The sequence below is a fragment of the Triturus cristatus genome, chromosome 7 (genome assembly GCF_964204655.1).
Source record: "Triturus cristatus chromosome 7, aTriCri1.1, whole genome shotgun sequence".
Lineage (NCBI taxonomy): Eukaryota > Metazoa > Chordata > Amphibia > Caudata > Salamandridae > Triturus > Triturus cristatus.
Window position 1 is genome coordinate 1868428035 of NC_140590.1, and position 14082 is coordinate 1868442116.

Consider the following 14082-nt stretch of genomic DNA (forward strand, 5'->3'; position numbering starts at 1 on the left):
AAAACGCTAAAGCTAGTATTTTTCCACAATTATTTAAGTTGACATGCACACTTGCACTAGGTGGTTATAGCTGTTTTTTTTAATTGGAGCCTATGCTAAGTGCACTTTACATATTGGGAGCAAATTTCTTCCCTGTCCTCTAAGAAAAGATGTGTGAATTTGTGATTTTGAGTACGTCTCATTTGCGCAGCTGTCTTGCAAAATATCAACACATTTCTACCTCTTTTACTCACACTTAATCAGCCATCACAGAGAGTGTCTGCTCGAAGAATATCAGATCATTCTTAGTGTGCATTAGAAGACGACCTACCCCACGAGGCATTGTAAATCGCCAAAATATCTAAAGAATCCTGCATCTTCATCTGTACAGAATAGTGCTTTGATATGGACACTATGGAGAAAATGTAAAGCATAGGTGGTGCAACAGTCATTCTGTTCTTGTTTTTATTTTTATTTAAGTAGCACTTAAATAAACATTAAATGGAAAAATGAAGTCATGCTAACTGACTTTCTCCCCTCTCACTCAGCCTCACTGCCCAACAGAGTGCATAGTCCCTGAGAGATGCAGCTAATAGTTGTTGGGGGCATTTCTGCCCCCGTGGCCTGCCACATCAACCTCCTTCACCCTCCCATACAATAACAAGCATTTACAATGCAATAGGTCTCGCAATGACATTATTTTGAGCTATTGGCATTGTAAATGTCATTGTGTTTTTTTTCCCTTCATGAAGCATTATTCAAATGGTGTAATGCAAAATGGCAATAGCTCACTTTGTTGTAATTGTGAAATCTATTGCATTTGTACTAGTGTGAGTTTTGTATTGTAAATGGTACTGTCTTTTATTAATGTTCTTTACACCACCAACACCCCCCATACATCACACTAGACTGCCCCACTGTGGCTAATAGCCAGACACAAGGGAGCATTCACAGTGGAAGTAAAGACACCTCCACTTTTGATGCCACTACTGTAAAACAGTATTCATTGAGCGGACACCAAAGGCAGCCCAATGTGTTATTTACAGGGGTAAGCTCAGTGCTTTAAATGGGCCGGTACTGTCCGGTTCTGAATGCCAGAACTTTTTTATTTTGAGGGAGAGTACCTGCACTTCAAAAAAAAAGAAACAAGCAGAGTACCTGCACTTCCGTTTTTCCGTTTCAAACACTGGGTATGCTCCACTCCGTGCAGATGTCATTTTCAAAGCATATTCTACCTGTTACAACTCTCTTTTGCAGTTCCAATTTTATATCAGGCAATTCTCTCCCTCTGTGTACATAATACAACAAAACTGTCTCCCAAGATACATTACCACTGCACCTGTCACAAGGCACATCAGCCATGCACCTCTCTTAAAGTTCACCAGCCATTTAGCTATCTTTCCAGGCACAGATCTGCTTCACAACTTTTTCTAAGGGCATCACTCATTTTCTGCAGCCGTCTCTCTTAAGGCACATCCCACTACTTTTGGGTATCTATCTAGGGTATGTCACAGCCTACAGATATATTTCTCCCACTAAGGATGCATCTCCAAGCTCAGAGCTTTCTTAGAGAGCACCAACCCCTGCAGCTATCTCTCCCAGGTCACGCCTTGCCTCCTGCATCTTTCGTTTCTAGCGCACGCACAGCTCGCACCATTCAGATCTCGCTCCCAGGTTGTCTCACCCCTGGAGCTCTTACGCAAAGCACATCAACCTTGCAGAATTGTATCTCATGGATGCGTCCACATCTCTTCTGGGCCTCTCTCTGTCTCCATGGCACCACACTTCCTCTGCAGCTGTTTCACTTTTGGAACAACACTCCCTGAAGCTTTCTCTCCCATTGCACTTCACCCACTGCACTTCTCTCCCCCAAAACACATCATTGCTTGGAACAAACCCAGCCTCCGGGGACATTCTAGCCAGCAGATGTCTCTACCAAGTCACCTCATACTTGCAGTTCTCTATCTCTGCCCACATACCAGCAAGCATGTCTCACTCCTCCACTGAGCACAACACCGCCTGCAGCTTTCTCCCATACCAGCCCCTCCCTCCTCCCTCAAGGAGCAAATTGCTGTCTCTGAACGACCCCCCCCAACCTATCACTGCTGTTAGCGCTCGCTGTAGTGTCATATTCACCTTGCACAACTCTCTCCAACTATTTAGCACAACAGTGCATATTTCCCAACACATATTTTGCAAATTGCTCCCAGTGCACATCGCAGTTCCTAAGAATCTCTTTCCTACTGCATTTTTCTCCCTTGGCACATCACCCTTTGCAGCTCTAGCTCCCAATCTCTGCGTCAAACGGCGATGACCTAACTTTGCTCTACCCTGCCTCTAGTTCCTATGTGCCACAACACTTCGCTTATGTCCCCAGGCCTCCGTTTACACGTGATCCTCCTTTCTTATGTTTAAATGCAGTGCCCCACCCTAGCTTCAGTTTAGATCACATCGACTACACCCACGGCCACCTCTTTCAAAAAGCGTCCTGCCTTTCATTAAGCAACCCACCCTTCTCACCGGCCCACTCCGATGTGTGGCAAAATACTCCCAATTCCAGTTGTGCCCTATATCCCCCACACGTGAGACCTAAAAAACAAAAGGTTGCTGGAGCTGCAGCCGATGTCCTGGGGTGTTTTCACACCTCTTAATGGACATCGGCTGCTTGCACTGCTCCAACAATTATCTTTCATGAACTACCGCTGTGAGGGGGTGCTGGAGTGTCTCTGCAGACACGGCGCTCCCAGTCCCCCCCCCCCGTCTTTGGAGCAGTTTCAGGGCGGCAGTTTCCCCTTTCTTTTGGATGCCCTTGTGCACCTCTGACTCGGATTTCACAGAGGAGCACAGGGGCAGGAGGAGCATTGGTTGTGTTAGTATTTTCCCGTTTTTATATCTAAATACAGACAAAACCCAAAAAGCTTTCCGTCTGTATTTAAATGTAAAAATCCGTTTAAACGGAAAACCGGGAGCCTTAATTATAAGACAATTTTTGTTTTAAGGTCTCTTCCGGGAGAGTCACACAGCGAGCCTTGATCAAGAGGACAGAATTAGCAAAATTAAATCATAACGTATTTTAAGAAACAGGACACTTGAAACAATGACTGTAAAACCATTTGTAGAACGGAGTCAGCACATAGTTACCCATCAAGAACAAGGCCTGGTGAATTTCCTTAATCACATTCTGGTAAAAGTCCTTCTGCCACTGATCTAAAGTCTTCCATTCCTCTTCGGAGAAACAGACAGAGACATCCCGGAATTTTACCTGCTCCTAAAACGATATGTTTATATGAAAGGTTAGCAACTTCATTGAAGTAAATACGACAGGAAGGTAAAACTGCGTGGGCGAGGAAAATGCCTTCCTTTCACTTTCTCTCCATCGCCAGGCCAGAATAGCTCCGGAGCCACTGGGAGGCCTGCTTCTTAGTAAGTGAGTAATGAGTGTACTAAATAAAAAGACTCAAAACAAGCATGCCTTCCAGAGCCAGCCTGACTCCTTGCAAACGATAGAGGTCGGGGACCACTGGTACGGTGATTAACAGCACACCCACTAATGTGGGAGGGAAGAGAAAGAGACCCTTTTCTTTATATAACCCTCACCCACTCTAGTAGTGGCATGCTTCATCGGATTCACCCCAACACCTAAAAGTCAGGGTGGACTCGACCATATTCCAGGGAGCACTTATGAAGATAAGGTGTATGGGGGCGTAACTTTAAATATAAAATTCTTCCCCCACTGTGAAAGTTTCCTTTATTAGAAGAGTGGAAGGGAAGGTTACAAAATATGTATATAGGGACATGAGAATGTGATGGTCCTATGACCTTAAGGCACCAACATGTTTCAGCCCTGTTCTATCAGCCTGAAAAAGGTCCTGGGCTTCTGTCAGGGTGGGCAGCGAAGAAGTCACTCCCCCAAAGACATGACTAACGTGTAAACGTAACGTAAAAATGTTCCAAATTTTTAAAGCCAGACTCAAGCTCAGATCCATGAAGCCCACTTTTCTTACTAAGGCTTATGGGGTCTATGGAAGGGCCTTTGGGACCCACGTGATAGGTGTGTGGGGTTATGTGAGAGCCTGTGGAAGGCTATGTCCACAGTCTGTTGGGGTGTTTTTGCATGGGGTCTGTGGGGGTGTTTGCATGGGGTCTGTGGGGGTGTTTGCATGGGGTCTGTGGGGGGGGGGGGGCTTGTTGTGGCCTGTGGGGTCTTTGTATGGGGTCTGGGGGGTCTTTGCATGGGGCCTGGGGGGTCTTTCCATGGGGTCTGTGGGGGGGGTCTTTGCATAGAGTCGGTGGGGGGGGGGTCTTTGCATGGGGCCTGTGGGGATCTTTGCATGGGGTCTGTGGGGAGCTTTGCATGGGGTCTGTGGGGAGCTTTGCATGGGGTCTGTGGGGAGCTTTGCATGGGATCTGTGGGGAGCTTTGCATGGGATCTGTGGGGAGCTTTGCATGGGGTCTGTGGGGATCTTTACATGGGGTCTGTGGGGATCTTTACATGGGGTCTGTGGGGTCTTTGCATGGGATCTGTGGGGGTCTATGCATGGGGTCTGTCTTGGCATGGGACTTGTGGGGGTGTCTTTGAATGGGGACTGAGGGGGTGTTTGCATGGGGTCTGTGGGAGGCTTGTGGCCTGTGTGTGTGTGGGGGGTATTTGCATGGGGTCTGTCGGGGTTCTTGTGTGGGGTCTGTTTTAGCATGGGGGTATGTGCATGGGGTCTGTGGGGGGGCTTGTTGGGGTCTGTGGGGGGCTTGTTGGGGTCTGTGGGGGGGCCTATGCATGGGGTCTGTGTTTTTTTTTGCCTGGTGTCCTTGGGGGGGTCTTTGAATGAGGTATGTGGGGGGTCTTTGAATGAGGTCTGGGGGGGGTCTTTGCATGGGGTCTGTGGGGGGGGTCTTTGCATGGGGTCTGTGGGGGGGGTCTTTGCATGGGGTCTGTGGGGGGGGGTCTTTGTATGGGGTCTGTGGGGGGTCTTTGCATGGGGTCCTTGGGGGGGGTCGTTGTATGGGGTCCTTGGGGGATCTGTGGGGGGGTCTTTGCATGGGGTCTGTGGGGGGTCTTTGCATGGGGTCTGTGGGGAGTCTTAGCATGGGGTTTGTGGGGGAGTCTTTGCATGGGGTCCTTGGGGGGTCTGTGGGGGGGTCTTTGCATGGGGTCTGTGGAGGGGTCTTTGCATGGGGTCCGTGTGGGGGGGGGTCTTTGCATGGGGTCTGTAGGGGGGGGTCTTTGCATGAGGTCTGTAGGGGGGGTCTTTGCATGAGGTCTGTGGGGGGGTCTTTGAACGAGGTCTGTGGGGGGGTCTTTGAACGAGGTCTGTTGGGGGGTCTTTGAACGAGGTCTGTGGGGGGGGTCTTTGAATGAGGTCTGTGGGGGGGTCTTTGAATGAGGTCTTTACATGGGGGCACTTGGGGGGTCTTTGCATGGGGTTTGTGGGGGTCTTTGCATGGGGTCCTTGGGGGGTCTTTGCATGTGGTATGGGGGGTCTTTGCATGGGGTCTGTGGGGGGGGTCTTTGCATGCTGTCCGTGGGGGGGGGTCTTTGCATGGGGTCCGTGGGGGGGTCTTTGAATGGGGTCTGTGGGGGGGTCTTTGAATGGGGTCTGTGGGGGAGGGTCAAGGAGACCATCAGTCCCTGCACTGTCGGAGGGGGTGGGTTCTCTCTCAAACAGGACGCGGTCGTAGGGGGGTCCGTGGGGGGGTCTTTGCATGGGGTCCGTGGGGGGGGTCTTTGAATGGGGTCTGTGGGGGAGGGTCAAGGAGACCATCAGTCCCTGCACTGTCGGAGGGGGTGGGTTCTCTCTCAAACAGGACGCGGTCGTAGGAGGTCATGAGGAATCCTTCCCAAGAGGTGCGGCCCGGGCTCCGCCGGCGCCCTGAAGCTGCTCTAAGCACTGGGGAGGGGGGGCTTACCGCTTCTAAAGGCTTCTGCGACATTTCTCCCCTCCGTCCCGGGGGCTCATCGATAGCGGGTGCGGGACCGTGTGGCGGCGGAGCGCCTCGACGCGCAGGCTCAGGGCACCGGGCGCTAGGCTCGGCAAAGAACAGGAGACACCGCACACCACCCTACGGAGCGTGCGACTGAGCACGTCCCTAGGCAAGACACTGATCACCAACGCATGCGCAGGCGGAGCGGTCTGCGAACTAAGAGCACCGGCGCATGCGTAGAATGAGCCAACTGCAAGGTACGGATCATCAACGCATGCGCAGACAGAGCGCCCGACGCGAGACACAGACGCATGCGTAGATGGAACGCACTACAAGGAGAGACACAGATCACCAGCCTATGGGTAGATGGAGCGCTCTTCGAGGCAGGGCTTCGAGATGGAGAAACCGCTGACCGACACATGCGCAGACAGAGCGCCTTCCGAGACTGGGACACTTATCATCGGCACATGCGTAGACGGAGCATTCTGCGACGGGGACGTGGATCACCCTAGAAATCGCATACTGAGCGTTCCCCACGATAAAATAGGGATTACCGACACATGCGCAGACCAAAGGCCCTGGGAGGCGAGACACTAATCACCAGCGCAGCCGCATAAGGAGCACCCGCCGGGATACATTTCTAACTATTGCCTCAGGATGTTTCAATTCTATTAAGTACACAGAGGCTTCGATTTTATGATCTACTGGCGATCAGTTATAGTTAGGACCGTGTTTCCATAGGAAATCTCCAAATTCTATTTTGAATAACTTTGGCTCCGGTTGACGAATCTTTGCGAAATTTTAAAAACTAATGGGGCGCTCCGCTCAGCTCCTACCCTGAAAGTCTCGGGGGGGATTCGTCAAGCGGGGGCCGAGAAAAAAGGGGGGTCCCAAAACGCGTTTTCCCCATGCATTTTCCCATAGGACCTTTAGTCGAAGGTACAGCCCGAACGGCTGAACAGAATTACTTGAAATTTGGCCGAGAGGTAGTCCTCAGGTCAGGGATGTGCCTTTTGCATATATGGAGTCAATCTGTTCAGTAGTTCCTGAGAAAATTGTAGTTAAAAGCACATACATATCTATAGCCGCGCACCGTGCGCGCCCCGTACGCGCACCGTGCGCACACCCTAACGTGCGCGAGTGTAATTCTGATTGGTTGTTACATGTCAGTCAACGTTCGAATCGGTCGAAATCAGGAAGTGTCGGCCGCCATTTTGTTTGTTTTCAGTGCGAGAGTGGAAAAGGAAGGTGGCGAACGTGAAAAGGGGGCAGGGTAGAGAGTTCCTGACCCCCTAGCCTTGGTCAGGGGGTCCCTGAAGGACCCCGAAGGCAGAAAAAAACATTTAATTTTTTTTAAAAAAAATCACGGAGGTGCGCGCACGGTGCGCGCACGGTGAAAAACCATAAAAAAATATAATACATACATAACTTAGCATTTAAAAAACAGTACATAAGATTTAAACATAAAAAAAAAGATTTAAACATAAAAAACCGTACAAATTCACTGAAAAAAACCATAGGTTTCACACACGTTATAGTTAGGAATTAGCATTTAAAAAACCTTGCAAATTCACTTAAAAAACCATAGGTTTCACACATGTTATAGTTAGGTGGATATTTCACTCGTAAAAAACCAATGAAATTCCCCCGTTATAGTTAGTTGAGATAACTATAACTCGCGCGACCGCCACTCTATCACAAGGATGATGTCATCAGTGATGTCATCAGTGATGCCACTCTCCATGTCATGAGTGATGTAATATGTGACGTCATGAGCAGAGGATTGCGGGCGCGCGAGTTATAGTTATCTCAACTAACTATAACGGGGGAATTTCATTGTTTTTTTACGATATTGAAACAAAAAACATTCCCAGAATGCTTAGCATAGTTACACAAGAAGCATAGAGACTAGCCCTATATGACACTCTACACCAAAACACTTCCTCTTTCTTTGCCCAACGAGCAGAGTCCAAATTGAACAGGAATAAGTCCAAATAAGATCCATAACGCATCCAAATCACACAAGAATGCTGAGAGAACAGGAACTGTGGAACTTGACTGTGAGGAGGAGCCCCCCTTCGGCCCCGTGACAGTCCCACAAGACCGTCTGTCTTCCAACGAGAAGGGCGTGCCAGTCCAGCAGGGGTTAACCCAGCCGAACTCCTCTCCCCTACAGGAACGCTCCCTGACTGGAGCAAACCAATGGGATGACATCTGGACCATAGAAGGGCGCATTCGACGGTCCAGGAGGCGGTTGCGGAAGACGCCGGAAAGAAGGAAGACGGAGAATCGAAGATCGAGACCGACTACTGGGAGGACCAGCGTGCGAAGACTGAGGAATCGGGACCTGGAGAGGACGACGGCGACGATCCCAGCCTGGTCGAGGAAGACGACGCGGTACCGGAATCGGAGTCCTGGTCGGAAGAGTGGTGGACGCCCCCAGAGGATACGTGCATGCCGCCGTAACTCAGGAGAGTTACGGCTTCTGCGGTACGTGGTACAGGGCAGAGGGTCGTAAGCGGGAGGGAGGTACGGCCATTGCAGTGATGTATTGAGTAAGGGGAGGGGGGACAAGGGGAGCACTGAAAGGCATTTACCTCGAGACTAAAGGAGCACTATACACTCTACCCTTACAGGTATAGAAACCGAGATAACCAACCCTAAAACAATGCATGTACTTGTCTCCTGAAGTAAGGGACAAGGTTGTGGCAAATACCTCTGTTTTTCCAGACTACTTCTTTTCCTTCTCACCGACCTACACATCCCTCACCCCCTCAGCCCGAGCACTGGGTGTATCCGCCCCTGGTTTTTTCCCTCTCCTTGGTGACGGTAGCAAGTATAGAACCCCTAGACGGAAATACTTACCGCCTGTTGTCTTTTCTCTTCTATGATACCTGGGGAACGTCATCACCAGTCACCAGGAGAAGACCCAACAGCAGACGATTCTTCGGCATCCTTCACGCCTCACCCTTCATGAAGCCTCCTATGTTTAGCCTTCAACTGTTTCATCTGTGTCTTTAATAAAATACGCCATCATAGATCCACGCATAAGACCTCCTCGATTCTTTTTCCGCCCTTCCCTCTCACATTGACTATGAAGATCGCAGAGCACGACTTCCCAGAGGACCACCACGATGGCCTATTCGCTTTTCTGGTCAGTGCCTGAAACAAAAAATTTGTACTCGTAATAAACTGACATAGACCTGTAATCCAGAGTGGGTAAACATGACATTATGAATCATAATATACATTTTCTGGGCGGGATAATCTTTGCCTCTGTGTCCTTAATAGAATTGAACATTCTTGGCGCGAATGCTAGCAAATATTTTATTCTATTTCTGGACCGGAGACTTCACATTATGCTAGTTTAACGCTTATCCAATACAACAGAAGCAATATCGCCCACAGGTTTATAATAAAATTGCTTGAAAGTGGAACTAAAAGACCACTCAGTCGCTTTAATGATATCCTGCATACTGGTACCCAGCATGAATGATTTGGAGGCCATAGCACCTCTGACCGAATGCACTCCAAATAAGTCAGTGTCAATACCTGCTTCAGACATTACAAATCTAAGCCATCTGGCAAATGTGGCAGAAGTAACGGGTTTAAAAGGTTTCTATAAAACAATTAATAACCTTGAACAACCAGCTGGTCTGAGAGGTTGTGTACAATCTTCATACACCTTTAGACATTTCACCACACAAAGTTTTTTATTCAATGGAAAGGCATTGTAATCAATAGATTTGGAAAAAGTTTTGGTACGGGCTGTAATAACAAATGACGCCTTCAGGCAAAAAAAAATTCTACCCTCCAAGTCTAGTACTCTAACATCAGACACCCTGCGGCATGCAGATAAACATAATAACATAGCTAACTTAGCTGATAATTGCTTTCGAGTCAGTAAATCATTATTAAGCCAGTTATCAAACAAATTCAACACTTTAGAAACATCCCATAAAGAAGTATACTTAGCCTTAGGAGGGTTGGCTATGCGTATTCCTTTCAGAAGCTTGCTTACCACCGGATGCATGGCCACAGGTCTGCCATCCACAAGTGAGTGGCCTGCTGAAATGGCTGAACGAAAATTGTTCACCAATCTATAGGATAACCCATCAGCAGGTTTCTAGGGGAGAAAATTCACGACTTGAGAGATGTCTGCTTCCACGGGATCCAGGTGCTTCTCCAAGCACCAACCTAACCAAGCCTTCCAGGCATAACAGTATTGTTTTCTGGTTGAAGGGGCCCAGTCTTGTTGGATGAAACCTGATGCCTGCTCCGTAATTCCTGGCAACGACCATTGTTGCCGGAAAGCCTCCAAGCCATCAGGGATAGCTGCCCTGCCAGGAGTAACGGGTGGAGCTCTCCCTGAGGACCCTGGAGCAAAAATGGAAAGGACAGAAGACAAAGTGGGCAGTCGCATCTCATCTCCAGCAGGACTGGAAACCATGGTTGCGACTTCCAAATCGGGGTGACCAATACAATCTCCGCTTTCTGCTGATATATTTGATTCGCTACTCTGGGTATCAAGATAAACGGGGGAAATGCGTAGTGGAGACTTAGTGACCAATTCTGTGTGAATGCATCTGTCGCTCTCGCTAGGGGATCTGGCCTCCAGCTGAAGAAGGACTCCAGCTGATGGTTCAGTCTGGAGGCAAAGAGATCTATGTGGAACGGACCCCACAGAGATTGGAGCTGGTGAAACAGAGACGGGTGAAGCTTCCAATCACTGTAATCCTTCAGGTGGCGGGACTGCCAGTCGGCTACTGCATTACCGCTACTACGGTATTCCGAAATCATTGTTATCTGATGCACTAGGCAATAATGCCAAAAATCGTTTGCGCTCTCCGCCAACTTCGGGGATCTGTTTCCCCCCAACTTGTTGATATAGTGCACAGCAGATATATTGTCCATTCTCAATAGAAAACAACTGTTTGAATCCGGGGTCTCTGGTTGGCGCAGGTATGCACTTGCGACAAGCAGGGACCCTTTCCTCTAAGTCAGGGCGAAGGATTACTCTTAGAAAATAACCCCTGCTCACCCTCTAGGTAACGTGGCGCGAGCAGTCAGGCTAGATTCCAGAGGGCATTAGGTTAAGCATTCAAGGCGTCCCACAATAACCACCAACCCACCACACAGAGACACAAGGCTGTATTTATAAAAATAAAGTTCTTTATATAAAGCTCTTCAAGCAGGCTTTAAAAATACAGTTCTTCACTTAAAATGAGGTTCCAGTTACTTGTGATTATTTTCAGGGAGTCCACAGTTCTCAAAATGGTCACTTTTGGTGCAATCTGCACCTTCTGGGGGCCTGTACGCCTCGTAGGGCCATCTGGACGCTTCGTACGGGTTTCTGGACACGTCGTGCCGTTTCTCACGCTTCCCGCGTGAGCACGCGTACTAGGACTCAAGCCGTACGGACCGTACCTTTGTAGGTACGCGTCGTACGAGTCCGGTACGCCTCTTGCCACACCTCACGCTTCCCGCGTGAGCAACGTCTATATCTTTAAAGCAGGACGGACTGTACAGGCGCAGGGACGCACCGTACGAGCTAGGTACGAACCGCACCAAGTCTCACGCTTCCCGTGTGAGTCGCGTAGCGGTACGATAGCGCAGTACGGGCCGTACACAGGAAAGTACGGTTCGTACGACGGCGCTTGGGCTCACAGTACCTTATTTCTTGGGGGCAATGTTCGTGGCGGCCTCAGAAGTCCGTTGAGGGGCGTCCCACGTCGCTTTGCAGTCCCGCTTGGGCAGTGGACGACGATGCTTTGTGGGGCGCTTTAGGATGTCGCAGCCCACCTCGGGGGTCAGAAGCAGGAGGGGCAGCTCGGGGGTGATTTCTCAGCGCGGCGCACTGTCGGCTTCGTCCAAATCAGCGAACCAGTGCGCCGCCGGTCCTCACAGTGGTCTCTACGGCCAGGGGGTCGCAGAGGCTCGGCGCTTGAGCTCCGGCTCGAGGGGGCAGTTGTTTGCTTTGCTCAGGCCAGGCAGGGCCTTTACGGTGCTCACAGCAGCACAAATGATTCAGGAGTCGCGTTGCTCAGCGAGAGGGGGCACACAGGTTCTCTGGGGTCAGCGTTGCAAATCCACCCACAGCAGCTTCCTCTTCTTCCAGGGGAGGGTAGCGCCCAATGTTCCTGGGCGCAGTTCAGGGGGCAAGTTCACAAGCAAGCCCTTGGAGATTGTTTTAAAAGCACAAGTTGAATTCAAAGTCTTTCTCAGTCTTTTCCTCCTCTCCTTCAGCAGCAAGGCCCCCACCACAGGCCAGACTCTCAGGCTTAGAGACAGTACTCCTCCATGCAGCTTTCCCAGGTCCTTCTCTTCGGGCAGAGGTTCTTCTTGGCGCAAACAGGATCTGATTTCTTAGGAGCAGGGCTCCTTCTTTTATAGCAAGTTTCTTTTGTTCCTTGTCGCCAGGGGGCCTGTGCCTGGCTCAGTCCGGTTTTGGAGCACTTTGTTGTGGTGACTCTGCTCTTTCCTTTCAGTGCACAGGGCAGAGACATCAGCCGCTCCACAGGGGGCGGAGCCAACATTGTGGTGGCAGAGCACAGGTCTATTCAGAGTCAAGGTGTACTCCTCCCACCCATCCTAGTGTAATCTCTCTACCCACCACCTGACAGCCAGCCTGTCTCCTGGAATTCCCCAGCCCTGCCCCTCACTGAAACTAGGCAGCACACACACACAGCGCAGAGGCGGACTGAAATGGCTAAGCAAGTAAATACTAACTTTCTAAAAGTAGTATTTACAAACACAGGATATTAAAATAAACTTTACTAAAAGAAGTATTTTATTATTCTGAGTTCAGGCATACTAAACTTGACTTTCTACCATGCTCTGTGAGTCCGCTGGGTTTATAGCGTGTAATAATTCCAGCAGCCCATTCTGGCCTATGGAGAGCAGGTAGCCTTCAATAGTGAAAAACGAAAATGGCTGTAATTCACTATTAGGACATGCCACACACATCAGGGCATGTCCTACCTTATGCCTACAATGCACCCTGCCCTTGGGCCTACCAGAGGGGTGACTAATATGCAGTTAAGGGAAGGTTTAGGGACTGGCAAGTAGGGGCACTTGCGCAGTCAGCATGACAGTACCAGACTACACGCAGGTTCTGCAATGGCAGACCCTAGACACATTTTACTAGGCCGCTTCTGTGGGTGGCACAACCAGTGCTGCAAGCCCACCAGCAGCATTTGCATTTACAAGCCCTGGCACTCCTGGTGCACTTTACTAGGGGCTGATAGTAAACCAAATAAGCCAAACATGGAATCCAATGAACATCAACATTTTACCATAGGGAGAGCATATGCACCTTAGCACTGATCAGCAGTGGTAAGATGCCCAGAGTCATAAAACAGCCAACAACAGGTCAGAAAAAATATAGGAGGAAGGCAAAAAGTTTAGGGATGACCCTGCAAAAAGGGCCAAGTCCAACAACAACACAATACCTTCCTGGGTGAGAGAGTGCGAATCGGAAATTACCACCGCCAGGAGTTCGAGACAATTGATGTGCAATTCCAACTCCTGGAGAGACCATCTGCCCCCCATGGTCACCTCCCCGCAGCGGGCTCCCCAACCCGATCTGCTGGCATCGACTCTATGATCAGCTCCGGGCGAGATCCGAAGATTGCCCAACCATTCCACGCATCCACGTGGGTCAACCACCATTGAATCTCTGCCCGGACTTTGTCCGTAAGTGGGACTAGATTTGAATAAGAGAGACCCTTCTGGAGATGTTCGATTTTGAGACGCTGAATAATGCAAGGGCCCCGGAAAAATCGCCTGTATGGAGGAGGCTAACAGATCCACCAAGCGCGCGATCGCTAGCTGTCAGGCTCCTCCTTCCAGAATCCTCAGAGTGGTATCAATGCTCTATGTGGGACCCACCTCTCGATAACCCCAAGTCTGGAATGAAATACTCACAGACTGTTGGAGTCATCAAGCAGAGGAAGGAAAGGGTAGGAACAGCTGGGAGGGAGACCTGAGGATGACACAGGAAACACGATAAGGAGATATACTTCAACACTCCTACACAGTATTAAACAGATACATTTCCATAATCCAAATCTAGTGCATCTCAGACACCCTACCTGAAATAATAAAGAAGTGAGAGAACGATGTCAGAAGAGAGCAGGGTGTTTGCATGTTCCTCAACCTGAAACTATTGGAAAGAAAAGAGAG

The 14082-nt window shown here is 49.6% G+C and overlaps 1 protein-coding gene across 6 annotated transcripts in view; it reads right to left on the minus strand.

Annotated features, from left to right (window-relative positions):
- LOC146813543 (zinc finger protein 398-like) overlaps positions 1 to 6072 on the minus strand; it is a 65862-nt gene extending 59790 nt beyond the window's left edge. For all 6 annotated transcript variants that reach the window (XM_085620315.1, XM_085620314.1, XM_085620313.1 and 3 more), the window contains exons 1-2: positions 5884 to 6072; positions 3121 to 3247 (exon numbers count right to left, since the gene is read on the minus strand). In XM_085620315.1, the coding sequence (XP_085476441.1) occupies positions 3121 to 3247; positions 5884 to 5907 (151 nt within the window). In that variant the 5' untranslated portion in view covers positions 5908 to 6072. The remainder of the gene's footprint in view (positions 1 to 3120; positions 3248 to 5883) is intronic.
- Positions 6073 to 14082: the final 8010 nt, after the last annotated feature.